Source organism: Cannabis sativa, chromosome 6, assembly GCF_029168945.1.
Source record: "Cannabis sativa cultivar Pink pepper isolate KNU-18-1 chromosome 6, ASM2916894v1, whole genome shotgun sequence".
NCBI lineage: Eukaryota > Viridiplantae > Streptophyta > Magnoliopsida > Rosales > Cannabaceae > Cannabis > Cannabis sativa.
The window spans coordinates 71,421,004-71,442,106 of record NC_083606.1 but is presented as its reverse complement, the minus strand read 5'-3'; the positions used below and the strand labels follow the sequence as shown (position 1 = coordinate 71,442,106).

The 21,103-nt window shown below is 33.0% G+C and overlaps 2 protein-coding genes and 1 pseudogene across 2 annotated transcripts; 1 reads left to right on the top strand and 2 right to left on the bottom strand.

Moving 5' to 3' along the window:
* Nucleotides 1–1,070: 1,070 nt before the first annotated feature.
* On the bottom strand, nt 1,071–3,521 carry LOC133039400 (uncharacterized). The gene is made up of 2 exons (XM_061118291.1): nt 2,502–3,521; nt 1,071–2,144 (listed from the first exon to the last, which is right to left on the bottom strand). The coding sequence occupies exons 1-2, from the start codon at nt 3,519–3,521 to the stop codon at nt 1,071–1,073; spliced, it is 2,094 nt and encodes a 697-aa protein (XP_060974274.1).
* Nucleotides 3,522–14,411: 10,890 nt separating this feature from the next.
* On the bottom strand, nt 14,412–15,832 carry LOC115702225 (BURP domain protein USPL1-like). Its single transcript, XM_030629671.2, has 2 exons — nt 15,578–15,832; nt 14,412–15,435 (listed from the first exon to the last, which is right to left on the bottom strand). Exons 1-2 carry the CDS (start codon nt 15,614–15,616, stop codon nt 14,716–14,718), a joined length of 759 nt encoding a protein of 252 aa, XP_030485531.2. The 5' UTR covers nt 15,617–15,832; the 3' UTR covers nt 14,412–14,715.
* Nucleotides 15,833–18,635: 2,803 nt separating this feature from the next.
* Nucleotides 18,636–19,208, top strand: LOC133039007 (probable calcium-binding protein CML13; annotated as a pseudogene).
* Nucleotides 19,209–21,103: the final 1,895 nt, after the last annotated feature.

Below are 21,103 nucleotides of genomic sequence, written 5' to 3'. Positions count from 1 at the left end.
CCACTGTATAGGTTACCTTAACAGGTAAGAAATGCGCTAACTTTGTAAAGCGATCTACCACGACCCAAACTGAGTCGTACATTCCTGTGGTCCTAGGCAAGCCAACCACAAAGTCCATCGCAATGTCTTTCTACTTCCATTCTGGAAGTGTTAATGACTGAAGTAACCCTGCCGGTCGTTGATGCTCGGCTTTAATTTGCTGACAAGTTAAGCACTTAGTGACGTAGTCCACTACATCCCTCTTCATCCCATACCACCAAAAATATGGCTTCAAATCTTGATACATTTTGGTGGTTCCTGGATGTAATGAGTAAGGGGTAGTATGAGCTTCTTCCAGAATTTCTTTCTTAAGCTCATTAATATCAGGGACACACACTCGTGCTTTAAACAACAACATTCCACTGTCAGAAACTGAAAAGTCCTTAGCTTTGCCTGCTAAGACATCTTCTCGAATCTTAACCAATTCAGGATCTTCTAATTGGGCCACTCTGATTCTTTCCAACAAATCTGACTGAAGTGTCAGATTAAATAATTTCTCAGTCACCAACTCAATGTTTGCTCTAGTCATCTCCGACGCTAACTGAGGAGAAATAATGACCATGTTGGATATCTGATCAGGTCCCTTTCTGCTTAAGGCATCTGCCACCACATTTGCCTTTCCAGGATGATACAGGATTTCACAGTCATAGTCTTTCACCAGCTCCAACCACCTTCTTTGTCTCATGTTCAAATATTTCTGATTGAAAAAAGTACTTGAGACTCTTATGGTCAGTATAGATCTAACACCTTTCACCATATAAGTAATGTCGCCAAATTTTCAAGGTGAACACCACTGCTGCAAGTTCCAGGTCGTGAGTTGGGTAACGCTGCTCGTAATCTTTCATTTGTCGGGAAGCATAGGCTATGACTTTGTCTGCCTGCATTAACACATAGCCCAAACCCTACCTTGATGCATCACAATACACCACAAATTTCTCTAGATCAGATGGCAGGGCAAGAACAGGAGCTGTAATCAACTGTTGCTTCAGCTCTTGAAAACTCTTTTCACACTTATCTGACCATATAAATCGCTAGTTCTTCCTAGTTAACTCGGATAACGGCATTGCAATCTTGGAAAAACCTTCCACAAAACGTCGATAATAACCCGCTAAACCGAGAAAACTTCGAATTTCAGTGATTGTTTTAGGTCTAGGCCAATTTTTCACCGCCTCAATCTTTCCCGGATCTACCATAATCCCGTCTTTCCCAACAATATGTCCCAAAAAGGACACTTGTGACAGCCAAGACTCACACTTTTTGAACTTTGCATAGAGTTTATGATCTCTAAGTCGCTGCAGAACCATTCGAAGATGTTGCTCATGTTCTGCTTTTGACCGAGAGTACACAAGAATATCGTCGAATAATACAATTACAAAATTATCGAGGAAATCTTTGAATACCCTATTCATGAGATCCATAAAGGCTGCCGGTGCATTTGTTAACCCAAAAGACATAACCAGGAACTCGTAATGACCATACCTGGTTCGGAAAGCTGTCTTCGGAATATCCTCTTCTCGAATTCTCAATTGATGATATCCAGACCTCAAGTCAATCTTAGAGAATACCGTTTTGCCCTGAAGTTGATCAAACAAATCGTCAATTCTAGGCAGGGGATATTTATTCTTAATGGTTAACTTATTCAGCTCCCGATAATCGATACACATTCGAAGAGTTCCATCTTTCTTCTTCACAAATAGAACTGGGGCTCCCCAAGGTGACACACTAGGCCGAGTGAACCCTAGATCCAACATCCCTTGGAGTTGTATCTTCAGTTCTTTTAATTCAGCAGGTGCCATTCGATAGGGTGCCTTTGACACAGGTTCTGCTCCAGGAATTAAATCGATGACAAAATCTATCTCTCGCTGAGGTGGTAACCCAGGTAATTCCTCAGGAAATACATCCAGGAATTCCTTAACCACTTTAACCTCTTCAGGTCCGAGTAACACAGGTTTACTGGAATCCACTACAACTGCCAGGAATCCAACACATCCACTGCGTAGTAAATCCCTAGCTTTCAATGCTGAGATTCTTGGAACACGAGAACCTTGTATCGAACCAACAAAGACAAATGGTTCCTCATTCTCCGGTTCAAAAGTTACCATTTTCTGTTTACAATCGATACTAGCAGAGTATTTAGACAAAAAGTTCATGCCAAGTATAATGTCGAACTCGGCCAATGGTAACTCCACAAGATCAGCGCTCAATTCTCTATTTTCAATTCTAATTAACACTAATCTAACCCACTTTCTTGAAATAATTAATTCTCCATTAGGCAACAGGGTTCCAAACCCCGTCTCAAGAATATCACTAGGTCTATCAAACTGATCAAGAAGTCTTGATGACACATAGGATCGAGTAGCACCCGAATCAAATAAAACAGTATAAACAAAACCGTTGATTAGAAGCTGACCTGTAACTACTGAAGGGCTGGCAGCAGCATCAGCCTGAGTTATAGCAAATACACGAGCAGGTGCAGGCGCAGGTTTGACCTCAGGCTTTGGTTCCTCTTTCTTCAACTGAGGACAGTCTTTCTTAAGATGTCCCACCGAACCACACTGAAAGTAGGCTCTCCAGTTACAGGTCCCGGGGTGATGCTTCTTGCAACGCGGGCACTCAGGATAGGAGTAAGTCTGACGTCCTCCTTTGTTCTGGTTTCCTCGAAACCTTTTACTTTGTCCTGAACTTCCCGAAGATGGAAAAGTTCTTTTCTTTTGTTCAAAAGTGGAATCTCCACTTTCTTTTCCAGGACCAGAACTAGGGGTAGTAATAACCCCACCAGCAATAGGAGGCTCTCGGGTTTCATGCAAAAATTTTACTGCTCCTTCGGCTCGAAGAGCCTTATCAACCATTTCCGCGTAAGTTATGGTATCATTCGTTGTAATAACCAGGTCATGTTTAATCTTGGCGTTCAATCCAGCCAAGTACTTCTCCTTCTTACTAAAATCCGTTGGTACAATTCCAGAGGCTAACTTAGCCAAGCGATCAAACTTGGTTGTGTATTCAGTCACAGACATTCCCTCTCCTTGTACCAGCTCAACAAATTCTTTCCGCTTTGCACTGTGGACTGCCTCATTATAGTATTTAGCATTGAACAATTCCCGGAATTCCTCCCAGGTCATTCTGGCAACATCCTTTGTAAGGGATATCATTTCCCACCAAATCAATGCATCTTCCTGAAATTGAAATGTGGCACATGCCACTCTGTCATTTCCGACCACTCCCATGAAGTTCAGTATTCTTTCAATAACAGTCAACCACTGTTCAGCTTTAAGAACATCAGGACCTCCCAGGAATACTGGAGGTGCTTGCTTTCTAAATCTCTCATATAATTGCTCCATACGGTTACCAGCAACATGTTGCTCAGCTGGCACCGCAAGGGCTGCAGGAACCGCAGCAGGCGGTTGCGAGGGAAACTCAACAGGAGCATCCCGTTGCCTAAGTCGCCGTATCTCCTCTTCTTGCTGTTCAATTCTAGCTTGCATTTCAGCAAACCTTTGTTCCCAATCAACCAGGGCCTGAGGTGGATTCTCCTGTCCGCCTCTCGGGACACGACCGCGGCCTCTACCACGTCCACGGGGGTTTTGGGGATTTCTACCACCCCGGCCACCTCCGGTCTCAACCAATTCACCCTTCCTTCTACGTTTCGTTGGTCGTCCATTAATTAGGACTTAGGCTGCGAACCCACAAGGCACGTAGGTCAGACAGTGGTCAAAGTATTTTCAAGACCGCAATTAGGGTTTATAACATCTATTTAATCATATATACAACATATCTTAGAACAGTTTGCAAAAAGAAATAAAGCTTACGGAGCCGTGAGTTGAGCTCGACACTGGCCTTGATTGTACATATCTTCACGGTCTTCAGCGGACAACCTGGTGGCTCTGATACCAAACTGTAACGCCCGCATTTTAAATTTACTAGACTCAGAAGATAACTTTAATATATTATATCTTTATAACTATATGGATCGGGATCCCGAGTATCAAAATACAATTTAAAAGCATTTTACTAATATGTACATATAATATTTTCTTTTAAAACTCGCTAGCATGCAACATCAAAATACAGACTCCAAAATAGTAAAAGACCGAAACCCTCCAGGTTGCACTGCCGCGATATGTACAATCACTGTCGAGCTCTATCTCACTGTTCCTCCAGCTTTGCTTTTCCTTTACCTACACAAGGTAGCAAACTGATGAGTCAACAGACTCAGTAAGATATGCAAAATATATATATAAAAATAATGTGATGCCGACTTTATGATTACGCTGCCCTGAGCTCAATAATTAAGCTCACCAAATGGATAAGAACGTTCTTAAGGGAAGTACGATCACTGTACCAAATGCACTAAAGTACCAACCCTGTACTCGTGTTGGTAGAGCCATAACTGTACTCCTGAGAATTACTAAGTGTTGTACCACATGCACGCTGTACCCCTGGTACTCGTGTTGGTAACACCGTAACCCTACTAATACATAACACTATACTAACACCCTAATAATCGTATTCATATTAGTGCTAGTAGTGTAAATATCTAAAACAAGCATATATTCATATATATATATATATTCTTATGCTATCTTACCTCGTTCCGTGCTCAAGTGTGCCGGTCAGCCTGAGTAGAAACGCAGCTCGACGCTTTACAAGGCCCTAAACCATAATGTTCAGAATTTGATGAGAGACACGCTAAAACACTTACCGGGAATTTAAAATTGAAACTAAGATTAACCCTATCGATAAATAGGATGCCAATATCCTAAATTACGTAAAAGTGGGAAAAACTAGGGCTCGGGAAAAAGCCCCAACCGTCAGACCGGTTCCCAATCGGAATCCCAGTTCCTGGGTACCAACCGGTTGACCGGTTTCTAGAGGCTTCTCAGAACTGGTCGACCGGTTCTAAGCTGGGAACAAAAAATTCAATCCCCTTACTTCAAATCAAGCCCAAACTTTGCAATAACTTCCAGAATACCTATATGCACTGTAATAATCCAAAACCAAGCAACAGAATACAACAATTCACAGAAAATCTCAATCCACCATTAGAGCTCCAACTTGAGCTCTTAAACTCTAATTCTATCACAACCTAACAATAACCAACTAATTCAGCCCTAATCACTCAAAACCATCAACACCTAACTCCAGAAAAGAGAATCAAACCAACAATAAACTCACAGCTCCTTAAAATTCAAAACCACTCATCAAAACTTGTACTAAAAAGCAAAGAACAACAAAGAGAGCAAGCTACAGCACAATACCTTGAACACAAGCTCCAACACCCTTGATTACCTCTGAATTCAACTATGAAAAATCAAAACCTTGGCTGAGAAAGAGTGAGGTTCGAAAGAGAGAGAGAAGAAAGTTGATCAATTTTTTTTCTAGGTTTTTCTTTTATTTTCCTTTAACTTTACCTTTAATTATATTTAACCAAATAAAAATACAACCAGCCCCCAAATCCACTACAAGACAAACAACAATTAAGGAAAAGACCTATTTAACCTTTGACCAAGTTAAAATAAATAAAAACTCCCAAGGGTAATTTAGTCACTTACTAATCCCCGAAAATTCTAACACCTCTAACCTCTAATTATGATTCCCCGATAATATTCTAAACATATAAACACGACTCTCTAAAGGCCCAACGTCGCTGTCCACAGCTTCCGAACACAATCACAGAAATTAAGTAATTTACATAAAATAGCATAATAACATATATGATATATTAAATATATTTCTAAAATATGCATTTCATAATTATTAATTTAATCTTAAACATAAACCCTAATTATTTAATAATTCAAGATATTAATCATATGCGGTCTTTACATTATTATTGAAGAAAGCTAAAGTCTTTTATCCTTTTGATATAAGAAAGTAGGAAGATCACTTGGAACTATGTATAATTACTACAATAAATATTAAATATCTTCAAAAGAAATATATATGACAAAAAAAAAATAGTAAAGACATAAAACAAATCGATATATAACTTTTGTAAAATGTTAATGCATCCTAAATAATTTATCTTTTTATTTACAAAAATTTATTACTCCATATATGTGACTATTTAATAGTTATATTTTTAAAGGGTCGGCTCTAAATTTAGACGGGATAGGCTCCACACCTAGTATCTACTCATTTTAGGAGCCCAAATAAAAAAAATAAATTTTAAAAAATATACATATTTTTTTTAATAATTTTTAAAAATACCATTTATCTTTATAGTAAACGCCAAATTTGTTTTTTGCCTATGGCTAATTTCAACTCAGGGCCGGTCCTGCATTTTATTGTAACCATGATGATTACATTTTTGTTGACTTGTAATAACAGTTTACCAACATATAAAAATTTATTTTTTAGAATCAAATTAACTATAATTAATTATTTTCTTAAAACAATTAACTGCCGTTTCGTAACACTTTTATTTTCTAATTTTTCAATCACAAAATGAAAGTAAAATTTTTGTTTTTAAAAATTTTATTTTTGAAAAATAAAAATGCATTCTGTAACCACTTTTGTTTTTTAATTTTAAAAACAGAAAACAAAAGTGTGTTCTGTAAATTTCATTTTTAGTTATATTTTTTGATTTTATTTACGTCGGGTCTAGGTCTGAGATCGAATTCGGGTTCAAGTCAGAGGCCGGGTTCAGTGCTAGTGTCGTGGGGTGATTTAGATCCGGGTCTGATCGAAGTCCAAAATATTGATTAAGAAAAACAAAAAACTGTTTAAAAAAATATTGAAAGTATTATTCTTTTTTTGTTTTTAAAATTTTAATTCTCAATTAAAAAATTGAAAAGTAAAAACAATTTTATAGAACATGTTTTTGAATTTTTTTTTCACTTTTTCAATTTTAAAAATAGAAAACTGATTAAAAAAGTGTTACCAAACGCCACCTTAATTTTTAATTTAAATATTTAATAAGATCCTTTTTAGTAATTAATATTAATAATTTTATTTTTATATTTAAGTCTCTATTATAATTTTTTAAAGGTTAAGCCATTTAATTATAATATTTACAATAAAACTCTATTATTTTATAAAAAATAAACTTCTACCCCTTCTAAAATATTTTTTGAATAATTAATTACTAAGTCTAAGAATAGAGCGACATAATAAGATATGAGAATTCATGGTTTATACATCATATCTAAACACCCATTTCATCTGCATATTTTCAAGTTACATGTTTTAGAGACAACTTGAAAATAACCAACAACTTCATATATGTATATTTTATCAGTAACAAATATTCGAGATCAATAACTAGTAATGATGTACTAACTTTGTTGACAATACATAATCAAAATCAATTATTAACCATAATCAATAACTTCGATAGTTAAGTTTATCAAGAACACACATGTTCAAGATTCATAACTAATAAAAATTAATAACTGACATATTTTCAATAATACATATTCAAGATCAATAACCAATAACAATTATTAACTTTCAAACTTTTTTAATAACACGTATTCAAGATCAACAACCAATAACAATTAGTAACTTTCAAACCTTTTAATAATAAATATTCAAGATCAATAACCAATAATGATCAATAATTTGCAAACTTTTGCAATTTTTTTTTATGATTCTACTCCGACCAATTGATACATATACAATATATTTATAACTGCAAAGAAGGAAGAATAGCGACTTCGTCTCTCTGAGAAAATAGAGAGTGGAATAAATTACAGATGTGTCGAGTGCGACAAAAAAGATTATCTTTAATTTTATAAATGTTATTAGATTTTTTTTTTGAAAAAAAAAAACTAAATCACTTGAATCAATCATGGATTGATAGACTTATTTGGCACTTAAAGTATTGATAAAGAATTACATTTTATTAGAGGTCATTCTTACTATTTATTTATTTTTGAATAAAAATCATAAGATCTATTAATTAATAAATTCGTTCAAAACAATAGAACGCAATTCAGAAGAACAGTCCTCCAACTGAAGCACACGACCTGTAGAGAAACAAGAGTCTCTTGCCAAGCAATGAGCCAACTTATTTGCAGATTGTTTTACAAAACACAAATTGTGAAGGCATAAAATACCGCTCTGAATCGCTTGGACACACACCAAGCTATCTGTTTCCAACATGACTCTATCCCACGAATGAGTTGCAATCCAACTCAATGCTTCTTTAATGCCTATTTTCTCAACAATTTCGAGTTGAACACATCCAATCTTTCCCTTTTTGAATGCTTCTACTATAGCACTATGATGATTCTGAGCTACACAACCAAACCAAAAAACAAGACTCGAACCAGAAAAAACTAGAAAACCATGTCAAAAGATAAGACTAATGGAAAAACTAAATTAGTTTCAACACATAAACACGATCACAGGATTAAAATTAATTAAGGAATGAACTCCTTATTATAATTCTAACCCCGTAAAATATTAATTGGAATTAAACTAATAATTAAAAATTAATAAATGAAAACAAAAATCTGAAATTGAGGATGTCGTTGAGCCGAACTGAACCACTCTCAGACAACTGCTCTTGAACCCCTCACTAAAGAAGATGTTGGGAATGAGAAAAATTTGAATGTGGACTGTAACAGCAAAGAAAACAAACCCTAACTTCTTTGAAAAGAGACGATTATGATCAAAACAGAGGATAAGTTGACCATAATTTAATTCACGCCCATGATCATTTTTTTGGCTTCTACGTATGTAACTTCGTGTTTTTTTTTTCGTGCTCTTTGTACCTTCAATGACGGTGAGAGAACCAACTTCCCATCATTATTGATAAGTAATAAAAAACCTTCTCACTATTTTCTATCAATTAAGGTTATGGGTGTGATAATTTTAAATAATAAGAAGTTTTATTACAAATATTTCAATAATTTAAGTGTAAAAAAATTAATTTCTAAAAGATACTTATTTAGTAACAAATTACAAAAAATTAATTAATAATTATTAGTAATTTAATTTTAAATATAATTAATTTTAATTAAAATTTTATAAGAAAATAAAGTATTATGTTACTATTAGGTTACAAGTTATCAATTTATTTATTTATTTTAATTTCTAAATTAATCACAACTATTCAATAGAAATTCAATGACTAAAAATAAATGTAATCATAATGGTTATTATATATATATGTTAATTCCATTTTTGGCATATTTAATTGACAAAAATATTTTATTATTCTTTGTATATTTCGGCTGGCATATATTGATATGGTTTCCCTATTTGTGTATATCTAAACTTGGAAGGAAAGTTGACTAGCTTTCCTATTTATGGAAATTGAGGTAAAAATGGTAAGTTTTGATTACACATTGATTCTTTGCTAACCAGCTGTTATTCTGATCTTGTGTTGAGTTTTCCATTTTCTAAGATTAGGTTTCTTGAAGAGAAAACCGGAGCTAAACTTTCCTTTTCTATAAAAGGAAAGTTGTAGTTACTGTCCACGATTCTGTAGGTACAGAAACGGAAATTCCTGGACTGATTGAAGAATTATTTTAGGGAAGTTTCTAGTGGGTTGAGGTCTTGTTCAGACCGAATGTAAGCTGTCTATGAGATGTATATTCATTATAAATACATCCTATAGCTGCTAGGTTTTGTATCTCTTTCAGACACTTAGAATTATATTCATATCTTAAGGAAATAGTGTCTTTGTTATGTTAACTCTTTTATTCCCTTTCATATCATAAGAAAAGAGTGTCTTTGTTTTGTAGAGAAGAGTTGTTCTACTCTTACTCTGTTTATTTGTTGTTTGTATTGTCTTGAGTCTGTATTCAAGTCTACAACGAAGAAGAACATCAGTGCACCTTCGGGAGAAGGGTATTTACAAGCTTTCGGGAGATTGCTTTTGAAGTCTTGCATCGGGATGATACAAGCACACAACCTTCGGGAGATGGTTGTATAGGCTTTCGGGAGATAGCCTTTAAGCCTTGAATCGGGAGGATTCAAGCACTCTTCAAGGTGATCGAAGGGAGTTCGAGCTCTTGGAGTTTTATCAAGATTCGGTTAGTAGGTGGAATACATCAAGCTTGCGGCATACAATAAGAGGGAGTCTATTTATGCATAAGTCAATTACTTTGTATTTTTGATACCGATCTAATGAATCTTATCTCTGGGCGTGGCCCCGTGGACTAGTAACAATCTGAAAGGATTGTTGAAACCACGTACAAAAATCTTGTGTGTTTTTACTTTTATGCACTGTTTGTTTTTCTGGGTTTCTCTGGAGTTACAGAGTTGCATTCTGTAACTACAGAAAACTGTTTTCAGTACCAGTTTTATTATTCCGCATTTAATTAATCATTTAATTAACTAATCAAACTGAGAATATTAAAATACGGAATTTTAATATATATAACTTGAAACCTCCTCTAGAAGACTATATATATAATACCATATGATACATTATTATTATTATTATATATTTATATTATCAATCATCAACAAATCTATATATTTATATGAGGTGTGTTAAGGGTGTTGATGTGATCTGTCACCGAACTTGACTCTATCATCTTCTTTAAGAAGATTTTGTTGCATGTGTAGTGATTTGGCCTCGTACAATTTTGTGAGAGTATCCCATGCATATCTCTTGTACTGTCCTTTTCTCTACCACTGTTACTGTTAGGGATATTATGGTACTTGACCACCCAATTACAACTCATGAAGTCGAGATATGAAAATCATGAGAACCTCAAATAATAAAACTGAGGCAAAAATAATTATACCTATTAGTTTCAATTATGTACTTACTTACTTTCCAAACACCAGAAAACCTATTAATTACCTTCAATTAAATATAACTTCATATCACACCGTGAATTTCCAAACACAATCTTTTATATGATAACATACATCAATAATATGATGCTTATTTCATCACATCACAACTTAACGATACTACAAGAAAGAAATTGCAAATAGTAAATGCCATTAATATTATTTCAGTAATTTAATGCCATATATAGCTAGACTGAAATAGAGGATGGAATCCATACAAAATTAGTTTGATCAGGGAAGAAATGACAAACAGGACCCATCCCTGGCCCGAACCCTAGTGCCTTCAAAGAAATATGTTCGGGTTCCCACTCAGAGGTATCTAAGTGACACATGACGATGGTCTCGACTATGTCTCCCCTTTCACCACGCACGACGTCTTAAACAGCCTCCTATCACCAACCATGCTATATGACATCCGTAAATAGCACAAGGAAATTCCATAACATGATGATAAGATTAAGTTTAATATATTTTTAATTGTGTTTTCATCGTATTTGAAGCATTTTTACGGTTGTTATTTTTAATTTTTTGCAGATTTAAAATAAAATAAGATTTAAAAAATATCAGAGGAAAAAGATGGGAAAAAAAATAAAAATATCTCACAAAAACATGTTTTTGAAAAATATTTTCACTTTTTCAATTTTAAAAATAGAAAATTGATTAAAAAAGTGTTACCAAACGCCACCTTAATTTTTGATTTAAATATTTAATAAGACCCTTTTTAGTAATTAATATTAATAATTTATTTTTATATTTAAGTTTCTATTATAATTTTTTAACGGTTAAGCCATTTAATTATAATATTTACAATAAAACTCTATTATTTTATAAAAATTAAACTCCTACCCCTTCTAAAATATATTTTTGAATAATTAATCACTAAGTCTAAGAATAGAGCGATATAATAGAATATGAGAATTCATAGTTTATACATTATATCTAAACCCCCATTTCATCTGGATATTTTCAAGTTATATGTTTTAGAGACAACTTGGAAATAACCAACAACTTCATATATGTATATTTTATGAGTAACAAATATTCGAGATCAATAACTAGTAATGATGTACTAACTTTGTTGACAATACATAACCAAAATCAATTATTAACCATAATCAATAACTTCGATAGTTAAGTTTATCAAGAACACACATGTTCAAGATTCATAACTAATAAAAATTAATAACTGACATATTTTCAATAATACATATTCAAGATCAATAACCAATAACAATTATTAATTTTCAAACTTTTTTAATAACACGTATTCAAGATCAACAACCAATAACAATTAGTAACTTTCAAACCTTTTAAAAATAAATATTCAAGATCAATAACCAATAATGATCAATAATTTGCAAACTTTTGCAATTTTTTTTTATGATTCTACTCCGACCAATTGATACATATACAATATATTTATAACTGCAAAGAAGGAAGAATAGCGACTTCGTCTCTCTGAGAAAATAGAGAGTGGAATAAATTACAGATGTGTCGAGTGCGACAAAAAAGATTATCTTTAATTTTATAAATGTTATTAGATTTTTTTTTTGAAAAAAAAAAACTAAATCACTTGAATCAATCATGGATTGATAGACTTATTTGGCACTTAAAGTATTGATAAAGAATTACATTTTATTAGAGGTCATTCTTACTATTTATTTATTTTTGAATAAAAATCATAAGATCTATTAATTAATAAATTCGTTCAAAACAATAGAACGCAATTCAGAAGAACAGTCCTCCAACTGAAGCACACGACCTGTAGAGAAACAAGAGTCTCTTGCCAAGCAATGAGCCAACTTATTTGCAGATTGTTTTACAAAACACAAATTGTGAAGGCATAAAATACCGCTCTGAATCGCTTGGACACACACCAAGCTATCTGTTTCCAACATGACTCTATCCCACGAATGAGTTGCAATCCAACTCAATGCTTCTTTAATGCCTATTTTCTCAACAATTTCGAGTTGAACACATCCAATCTTTCCCTTTTTGAATGCTTCTACTATAGCACTATGATGATTCTGAGCTACACAACCAAACCAAAAAACAAGACTCGAACCAGAAAAAACTAGAAAACCATGTCAAAAGATAAGATTAATGGAAAAACTAAATTAGTTTCAACACATAAACACGATCACAGGATTAAAATTAATTAAGGAATGAACTCCTTATTATAATTCTAACCCCGTAAAATATTAATTGGAATTAAACTAATAATTAAAAATTAATAAATGAAAACAAAAATCTGAAATTGAGGATGTCGTTGAGCCGAACCGAACCACTCGGACAAGCTGCTCTTGAACCCCTCACTTAAAGAAGATGTTGGGAATGAGAAAAATTTGAATGTGGTCGTAAAAGAAAGAAAACAAACCCTAACTTCTTTGAAAAGAGACGATTATGATCAAAACAGAGGATAAGTTGACCATAATTTAATTCACGCCCATGATCGTTTTTTTGGCTTCTACGTATGTAACTTCGTATTTTTTTTTTCGTGCTCTCTGTACCTTCAATGACGGTGAGAGAACCAACTTCCCATCATTATTGATAAGTAATAAAAAACCTTCTCACTATTTTTTATTAATTAAGGTTATGGGTGTGATAATTTTAAATAATAAGAAGTTTTATTACAAATATTTCAATAATTTAAGTGTAAAAAAATTAATTTCTAAAAGATACTTATTTAGTAACAAATTACAAAAAATTAATTAATAATTATTAGTAATTTAATTTTAAATATAATTAATTTTAATTAAAATTTTATAAGAAAATAAAGTATTATGTTACTATTAGGTTACAAGTTATCAATTTATTTATTTATTTTAATTTTTAAATTAATCACAACCATTCAATAGAAATTCAATGACTAAAAATAAATGTAACCATAATGGTTACATATATGTAACCATTGAAACCTCCTCCAAAAGACTATATATATAGAAATATAATTTTGTCCCGTGATGTACTTTTACGGAATGTATTCCGTGGTACATTAGATGGATCTCAGGGTACATTAAATGAGTGTCAGGGTACGTTTCTACTTTTTAACCCTAATTACCCCTAGATCAATCTCTGCCGTCAGATCAAATAACTCCATAAATTCGGCAGTACTGATTTGGCAATCACGGATTACAATCAGTGAAAGTATAATAACGGGACAAAATCATATCCCTATATATATAATACCATATGATACATTATTATTATTATTATATATTTATAGTATCAATCATCAACAAATCTATATATTTACATGTGGTGTGTTAAGGGTGTTGATGTGATCTGTCACCGAACTTGACTCTATCATCTTCTTTAAGAAGATTTTGTTGCATGTGTAGTGATTTGGCCTCGTACAATTTTGTGAGAGTATCCCATGCATATCTCTTGTACTGTCCTTTTCTCTACCACTGTTACTGTTAGGGATATTATGGTACTTGACCACCCAATTACAACTCATGAAGTCGAGATATGAAAATCATGAGAACCTCAAATAATAAAACTGAGGCAAAAATAATTATACCTATTAGTTTCAATTATGTACTTACTTACTTTCCAAACACCAGAAAACCTATTAATTACCTTCAATTAAATATAACTTCATATCACACCGTGAATTTCCAAACACAATCTTTTATATGATAACATACATCAATAATATGATGCTTATTTCATCACATCACAACTTAACGATACTATAAGAAAGAAATTGCAAATAGTAAATGCCATTAATACTATTTCAGTAATTTAATGCCATATATAGCTAGACTGAAATAGAGGATGGAATCCATACAAAATTAGTTTGATCAGGGAAGAAATGACAAACAGGACCCATCCCTGGCCCGAACCCTAGCGCCTTAAAAGAAATATGTTCGGGTTCCCACTCAGAGGTATCCAAGTGACAAACGACGATGGTCTCGACTATGTCTCCCCTTCACCACGCAACGACATCTTAAACAGCCTCCTATCACCAACCATGCTATGACATCCGTAAACAGCATAAGGAAATTCCATAAGATGGCATGCCACCATCTTAGGAATAGGGATCTCCCTGAGATCATCCAAAACCGTGTAGTTTTGGAATATGGCGGTATTGGAGTCATTGTAAAAGGTTGTTGTGAGAAAAGTAAACCCGTGGCCGAATCCATCCAATCCAAAGATGCCACGTACAAAATCAAGCATAGAGTCAAAAGAAGTAACACACTTCCTAATCTCTCCTTTGATGGGATTAAAATCATCACACATTTGGAGAGTGGATTCCATGGATTTGGCTTGTGGTGAGCCTTGAGGGACTGAGAATAGCCTAAGAAGGTTTGGAAGTTGTTTTAAGGAGAAAGGAACCGAATTTGGAGCTCCTAATAATTGTTGCTCATGTTGAAAAGGAGGAGATTTATGAGGTTTTTTCAGCTTTGGAAAATATATAGGTTTTGTGAACCCCTTTTTTATGTCATTCAGGTTGATAAAAAGTGACTGTGCTTGTATAGTTGAACGGTCAAGATCATGATCATCATGAGAGCCATGATGATGATGATGATGATGAGGATCTTGATGATTCTCACTAGGAAGACTTATAATATTGTCATTGCTTTTCACATCATTATTCCTTGTCTCTTGATCACATTCACTACTCCAAAAAAAGTACTACAAAAATAATCAAACAAAAACATTAATTATATTTAAGAAATTTCTAATATTAGTTTTCATCATGTTATAGGAATTAATACAAGGTTCAAGGATGAATATAAATCATATGATTAATTAGAATTAGTTAAGAATAAATTACCAGGAGGACAAGAAGGAGACACCAAAAATTCAATCCCATATCTTTTTAAGTATATATCTTTTATCACTTCTTCTTCTGCTCTTCAATCATTCACCATATAATTATTATATAGGAAGAAGAAAGATATAGGTTGACATTATTATAATATCTGTCACAATGGTCATTATTTATTAATTTATTTTATGTTATTGGAAATGATATATATCCATCGATTGTGACCCTTCCTAATTTTTAATAAATTTCTCTATTTTATATAAGGGAGCTAATGTACAATTGGTATTTATAACACTCCAATATTTTGCCTTATTTTACAAAATACTAATTTTGATGCATTAATTAAAAAGATTCAAAGCTGTTTGGAAATACACAGTGAGTTTTACAATAAATATGCAAAAAAAAGTGAATGATCATTCATAATAAAAACAAAATAAGTAGTTAAGTGCATTTTTTTAAAAAAATAAATTGTAACATCCCACTGAGCTCAGATTACTTTACTATAAAAATAAAATAAAACCAAGGCTCCACCGGCGTTCTAGACCGTTTGCTCGTCCATAGCCCCTCGCAGTATACATACCAGAACTGACCTAGCTCATCAAACTTACATTTAATGTTCCCTGTCTATTGCCTGTAGGAGGAAAGTAAGGGGGTGAGCTAAAAGCCCAGTAAGAAAATGCTTATCATACAATACCATATAATATCACACATATCATTAATGTATTTATTAAGTTTTAGCAATATCATACACCTTATTTTATAACTATAGCCAAATAACTGTACACATGAAAACTTTTATTATATAGGTCCATACTAATTGTTCACACTATACACATAAACAGAGATTATAACTCTAATATTATACTCATAACATCATCATATCAATACTATAAAATAATAATGTCATTACCATAACAATGGTATATCGTAGCCATTACTTACATAACCCGGGCCTAACCTGGCCCTACAATATCCTGGGCCTATGCAGCCCTACCATATAATAACCTGGGCTTATGCAGCCCTACCACTGTTATAGGATAGGGTATCTCTATATTCAACAGTAATATCACTGTATCATACCTCACAATAACAATCTCATACACGACTCAGTAAAATGCAGGGTAGGGTATCTCTACATTGAACGGCCTTACCCTGTATCATACCCCACCATAGTCCCTCACTTTACTTGAGACGTTATTATACAACACACAACATACAACATACAACATATACAAGTCATAACAACCATAATCTATTTATCAATTTACAAACTCATATCGTGTCCATACCACATATTCTCAGTACCATATACATATTTTATAAATCATATTCTAATACACAAAGAATTCAAATTTATACAGATAAACACATACAAAACTATATAATTTCCTTACCTCAAGTCCCACTGCTTAAGACTTGTTATCTCGTCACTGCTACCTATAATAAAACATGAGTCATGGCCCGAATATCAAAATTTGTACTCTTATAGTATAAGAGAAAACTTACTATTTTTGACCAACAACTACACTAATTAGGTAAACGTTGTCTTCATAAAAAATATAAGCAATTAAATTATCTTTCCAATGATATAAAAATCACTAAAAATGGACTTAAAATGAGGGAGTTATCATAGTTTTACTGAAACTATTTCTGAGAAAGAATATGGAGTAATGAATTACATGGCTCAGTGAAAATACAAACTTTTGACATTGAAAAGTACAGAACAAGATGATAATATCTTCATGAAAGTTTTAGGAACTTTAATTCTCTTTCCAATGACACCAAAATCTTTGAAATTGGAATTATATTGAGAGAGATATTGCAATTTTACCAAAACAGTTTTTAAAGCACAATATTCAAGAAACGAATCACATGATACAGAAGGAAACTAACTTTTTGATATAGTATGACTCCGAATTAACAAAACGTTCCTAAGTGAAATTTATGGAAAACCAAATAAGCTTTGAAACCATATATAGATCATCAAAAATGGATGATAATTGAGAGAGTTATTATATTTTAAGTGAAAGTACTTTTTCTAGAAACATGAAGAATAACGAATTACAATAGCAGCATAAAGATGATAATTTTTTACACAGAATAATATCGAATTGGTGAATTGATTCTTCATAAAAATTTTAGATCATCGAATTATTTTTGCAACGGTACCAAGATCGCTGAAATCAGATGAGTATTGAGAGAGATACGACTATTTTACTAAGACAATAACTTTCAAAAAAATAAAAACGAGATTTCATAGTTTAACCTAAAAATTGACAAACAATAAGTGGAAGAACTCTCTTACCTCTTGATGACTCTTCTTAATCAGTCCTAGATCTTGAAATCTCAAATAATTAGAATGGTGAGAATGATCTCAATCTTATGTTGAAAATCATGAGTGTTGTTTGGCGAAAAGAACGAAACAAGAAGGAAAATAATAAATTCTTGATAGATAGCGAGATGAATAGGTGGTAGGATTAGGATTTTATGAGTGTCTTCTCTAAGAATTTTGTTCAAGCTAAAAGAAAGAGATTGAGATTGAGTTTTTATTTTCTTAGGGTTAGAGGCTCTCTGCATATTACGTAACAAGAATGTGAGAGATTTAGGTTTTATAATCTAATTAAACCTAATAATAATGGTGTGAAAGAAAATAATAAAATAATTCTTATAATCTGGTGCTAATTTAGCTCTAAATAGAATAACTACCTAAACCCGGGTTCCATTTTGCACTGCACACCTCCGTCTAAAAATCACAGTTAAGTACCACAGTGGAGTGTCCATGTATACACACTTGTACACGTGGTAAATTTTTAGTGGTCCACATAATTTTAATTTTAAAAAATAATTATAAATATTTAAAAAAAAATAAAAATCAGAAAAAAAAAAATTAAATATTTTTTTTACTTTTTTTTTCCTTTTTTTTTTCTTTTTTCTTGTTTTTTTCTTTATTTTTTTTCTCATTTTCTTTCTCTTTCTCTTTCTTCTCGACAGAACTCCCCTCCCCTAACCCTTCTTCTTCTTCTTCTTATTCTTCTCAACAGAACACCCCCCCTAAACTGAGAGATTTCTTTTTCTAGAGCGACAAAGGAACCAGACCCACTCACTCCGTTAATCCGGTAGCCATGGGAAAGGATCTGAGCGACAACCAAGTATCTTCAATGAGGGAGGCTTTCACCCAATTCGACATCGATGGCGATGGTCGGATTGCACCGTCGGAGCTAGGAATTCTGATGCGGTCTCTGGGAGGAAACCCGACCCAAGCCCAGCTGAAATCCATTATCGTCGAGGAAAAGCTCAGTGCGCCCTTCGATTTCCCTCGATTCTTGGACCTCATGGCTAAGCACATGAAGCCCGAACCCTTCGATTGCCAGCTCCGCGATGCTTTCAAGGTCCTCGATAAGGAGTGCACCGGCTACGTCTCCGTCATTGAGCTCCAGCACATCGTAACCAGCATTGGCGAGAAGCTTGAGCCAGCCTAATTCGATGAATTGATCCGGGAGGTTGAGGTCGGTTCCGATGGGAAGATCTGATACGAAGATTTCATTGCAAGAATGGTAGCTAAGTAAACCATTGTTGTGTTGTTGATGATGCATTTCGCGTGTGTTTTTGGCTCTGATGTGTTCTTCTGATATGATATAGTGATATGGGTTTTGAGGGCTAGGGACCTGTCGAGAGGAAGAACAAGAAGAATGGCAGAAGAAGAAGAAGAAGAAGAAGAAGGGTTAGGGGAGGGGGGTTCTGTCGAGAAGAAAGAGAAAGAGAAAAAGAAAGAAAAAGAAAAAGAAAAAAAAAAGATTTTTTTTTTAATTTTTTATAAATTATTTTTTTTTTTAATTTTTAAATTATTTTTAGTTAAGCCTAAAATTAAAATTACGTTGACCACTAAAAATTTGCCACGTGTACAAGTGTGTACACGTGGACAGTCCACCATGTCACTTAATTGTGATTTTTGGACGGAGGTATGCAGAGCAAAATAGAACCAGAGTTTAGGTAGTTATGCTACCAAAATTTCAGTTTTTGTAGTTAACTGTTACAAACCGTAAAATTTAAGTGGTTTAGCCGCCAATATCCCTAATTTTTTATATCTGAGGCCCTCTTCTCCACATATTGTTTCCACCATATTAATAAAAAAATTCAAAACTCATTCGATTTTACGTGATGATCACTCATCACTATTATTCTATGAGGTGTTATATTATATCAGATTTAATGGAGTTGTTGTTATATTATTTTATATAATATAATATTTAGATTAAATAATTAAGTTATAAATAATTAAGTGTGACAAAGTATTAATTTTGTCAAATTATAATATACATTATGGAATTACAAAATGTGTGTAGAATGATCTCAAAATAGGAGTTGCAAATCCTTTATATTTATAATCACTTGAATATGTAACTCTCATTTCTTTTTCACTCTTAAATTAGTAAAAGATGTTACTAATTGTTTATGAATGTGAATGAATGATAGCTATTTAAAATATTATTGTTGGAGACTTGATTTATTCATTTATAAGGTGTATAAATGGTTCAAAATCAAGTGGGAATGATTTGGAACACTTTGGAGAAGAATGGGCCAAAGCTGAAAAAATAGTAACTAGTAACTAGTTACTGTTTTTTTTTTCAGCATATACTTTCACACGTTTTTGAACGTTTGTGAGTCTTTCTAACATTCCAAAACTCCTCAAAATCACTCATTTAATACTATAAATGCCCAATTTATAATTGTAACATCCAAGGGCTTTATGGTGGTCATTCATGTTCATATGAGAGTGAAAAACTCTATAAATAGAGGCCATATTGTTCACTTGTCAGAGAAGCAGTTGAAACCATTTGTTGTGGTTAGAACCTTGTAAGGACAATGCTCATCCTTAGACACTAGGCTGAGCATATGAGGCTTGATAAATCTTTAAGAGCATTTCTAGAGTTTCCCTAAGTGTCCATATGAGGGAGGAAATGACTTTTAGGACAAAGGTCCTTAGGTCAAGCTTTGTGTGTGTTATTCTTCTTCTTCTTCTTCTCTAGCTTTCTTGTAATCTTGATGAAATACTTCTATTTTTATTTTGACTATTTTGATTGTAATCCTCATATTCTCGCTTGTAATGAGAACTTTTCTAACAATCTAAAAGTCATTTCGATGGCATATTCTTCTTTCTAAAAGACTTGCCATTGAGGTCATACAATCAAAAGAAATTATCCATGGGGGAGAGCATCAATCAAGATCACGAGAAGAAAAACAAGTGGTAAGAGATTCAAGCCATCCATGAGTAAACATGGTGGATTTATTTTGTGATATACTATTTATTTAATAGTAATATATTAACATATTCATATGATGAGATAAGATGTTTTGGTATAAATATTTTAAATGTTAATATTTTACATAAATTACATAAGTTCTTTTTAAATATTTTTATAACTTACTACCATTAAAAAATGCTAATTTTAATTTTTGTTCTCTGAACTTTAACATGTACTAAATCATGTCTTCTAAATTTTTCTTGAACTATTGAGATTGTCGGATTTAAGG

Bases quoted from the DNA above. Each gene is read 5' to 3' on its own strand.
- LOC133039400 (XM_061118291.1), bottom strand. From the start codon at position 3,521: ATGCAAGCTAGAATTGAACAGCAAGAAGAGGAGATACGGCGACTTAGG. The intron at 2,145-2,501 runs GTATTTGCTATA...GATTGTAAACAG, and splicing joins CTGCGCCTGCACCTGCTCGT to AAAATGGTAACTTTTGAACC.
- LOC115702225 (XM_030629671.2), bottom strand. From the start codon at position 15,616: ATGGGATTGAATTTTTGGTGTCTCCTTCTTGTCCTCCTG. The intron at 15,436-15,577 runs GTAATTTATTCT...TTATTTTTGTAG, and splicing joins GTCTCCTTCTTGTCCTCCTG to TACTTTTTTTGGAGTAGTGA.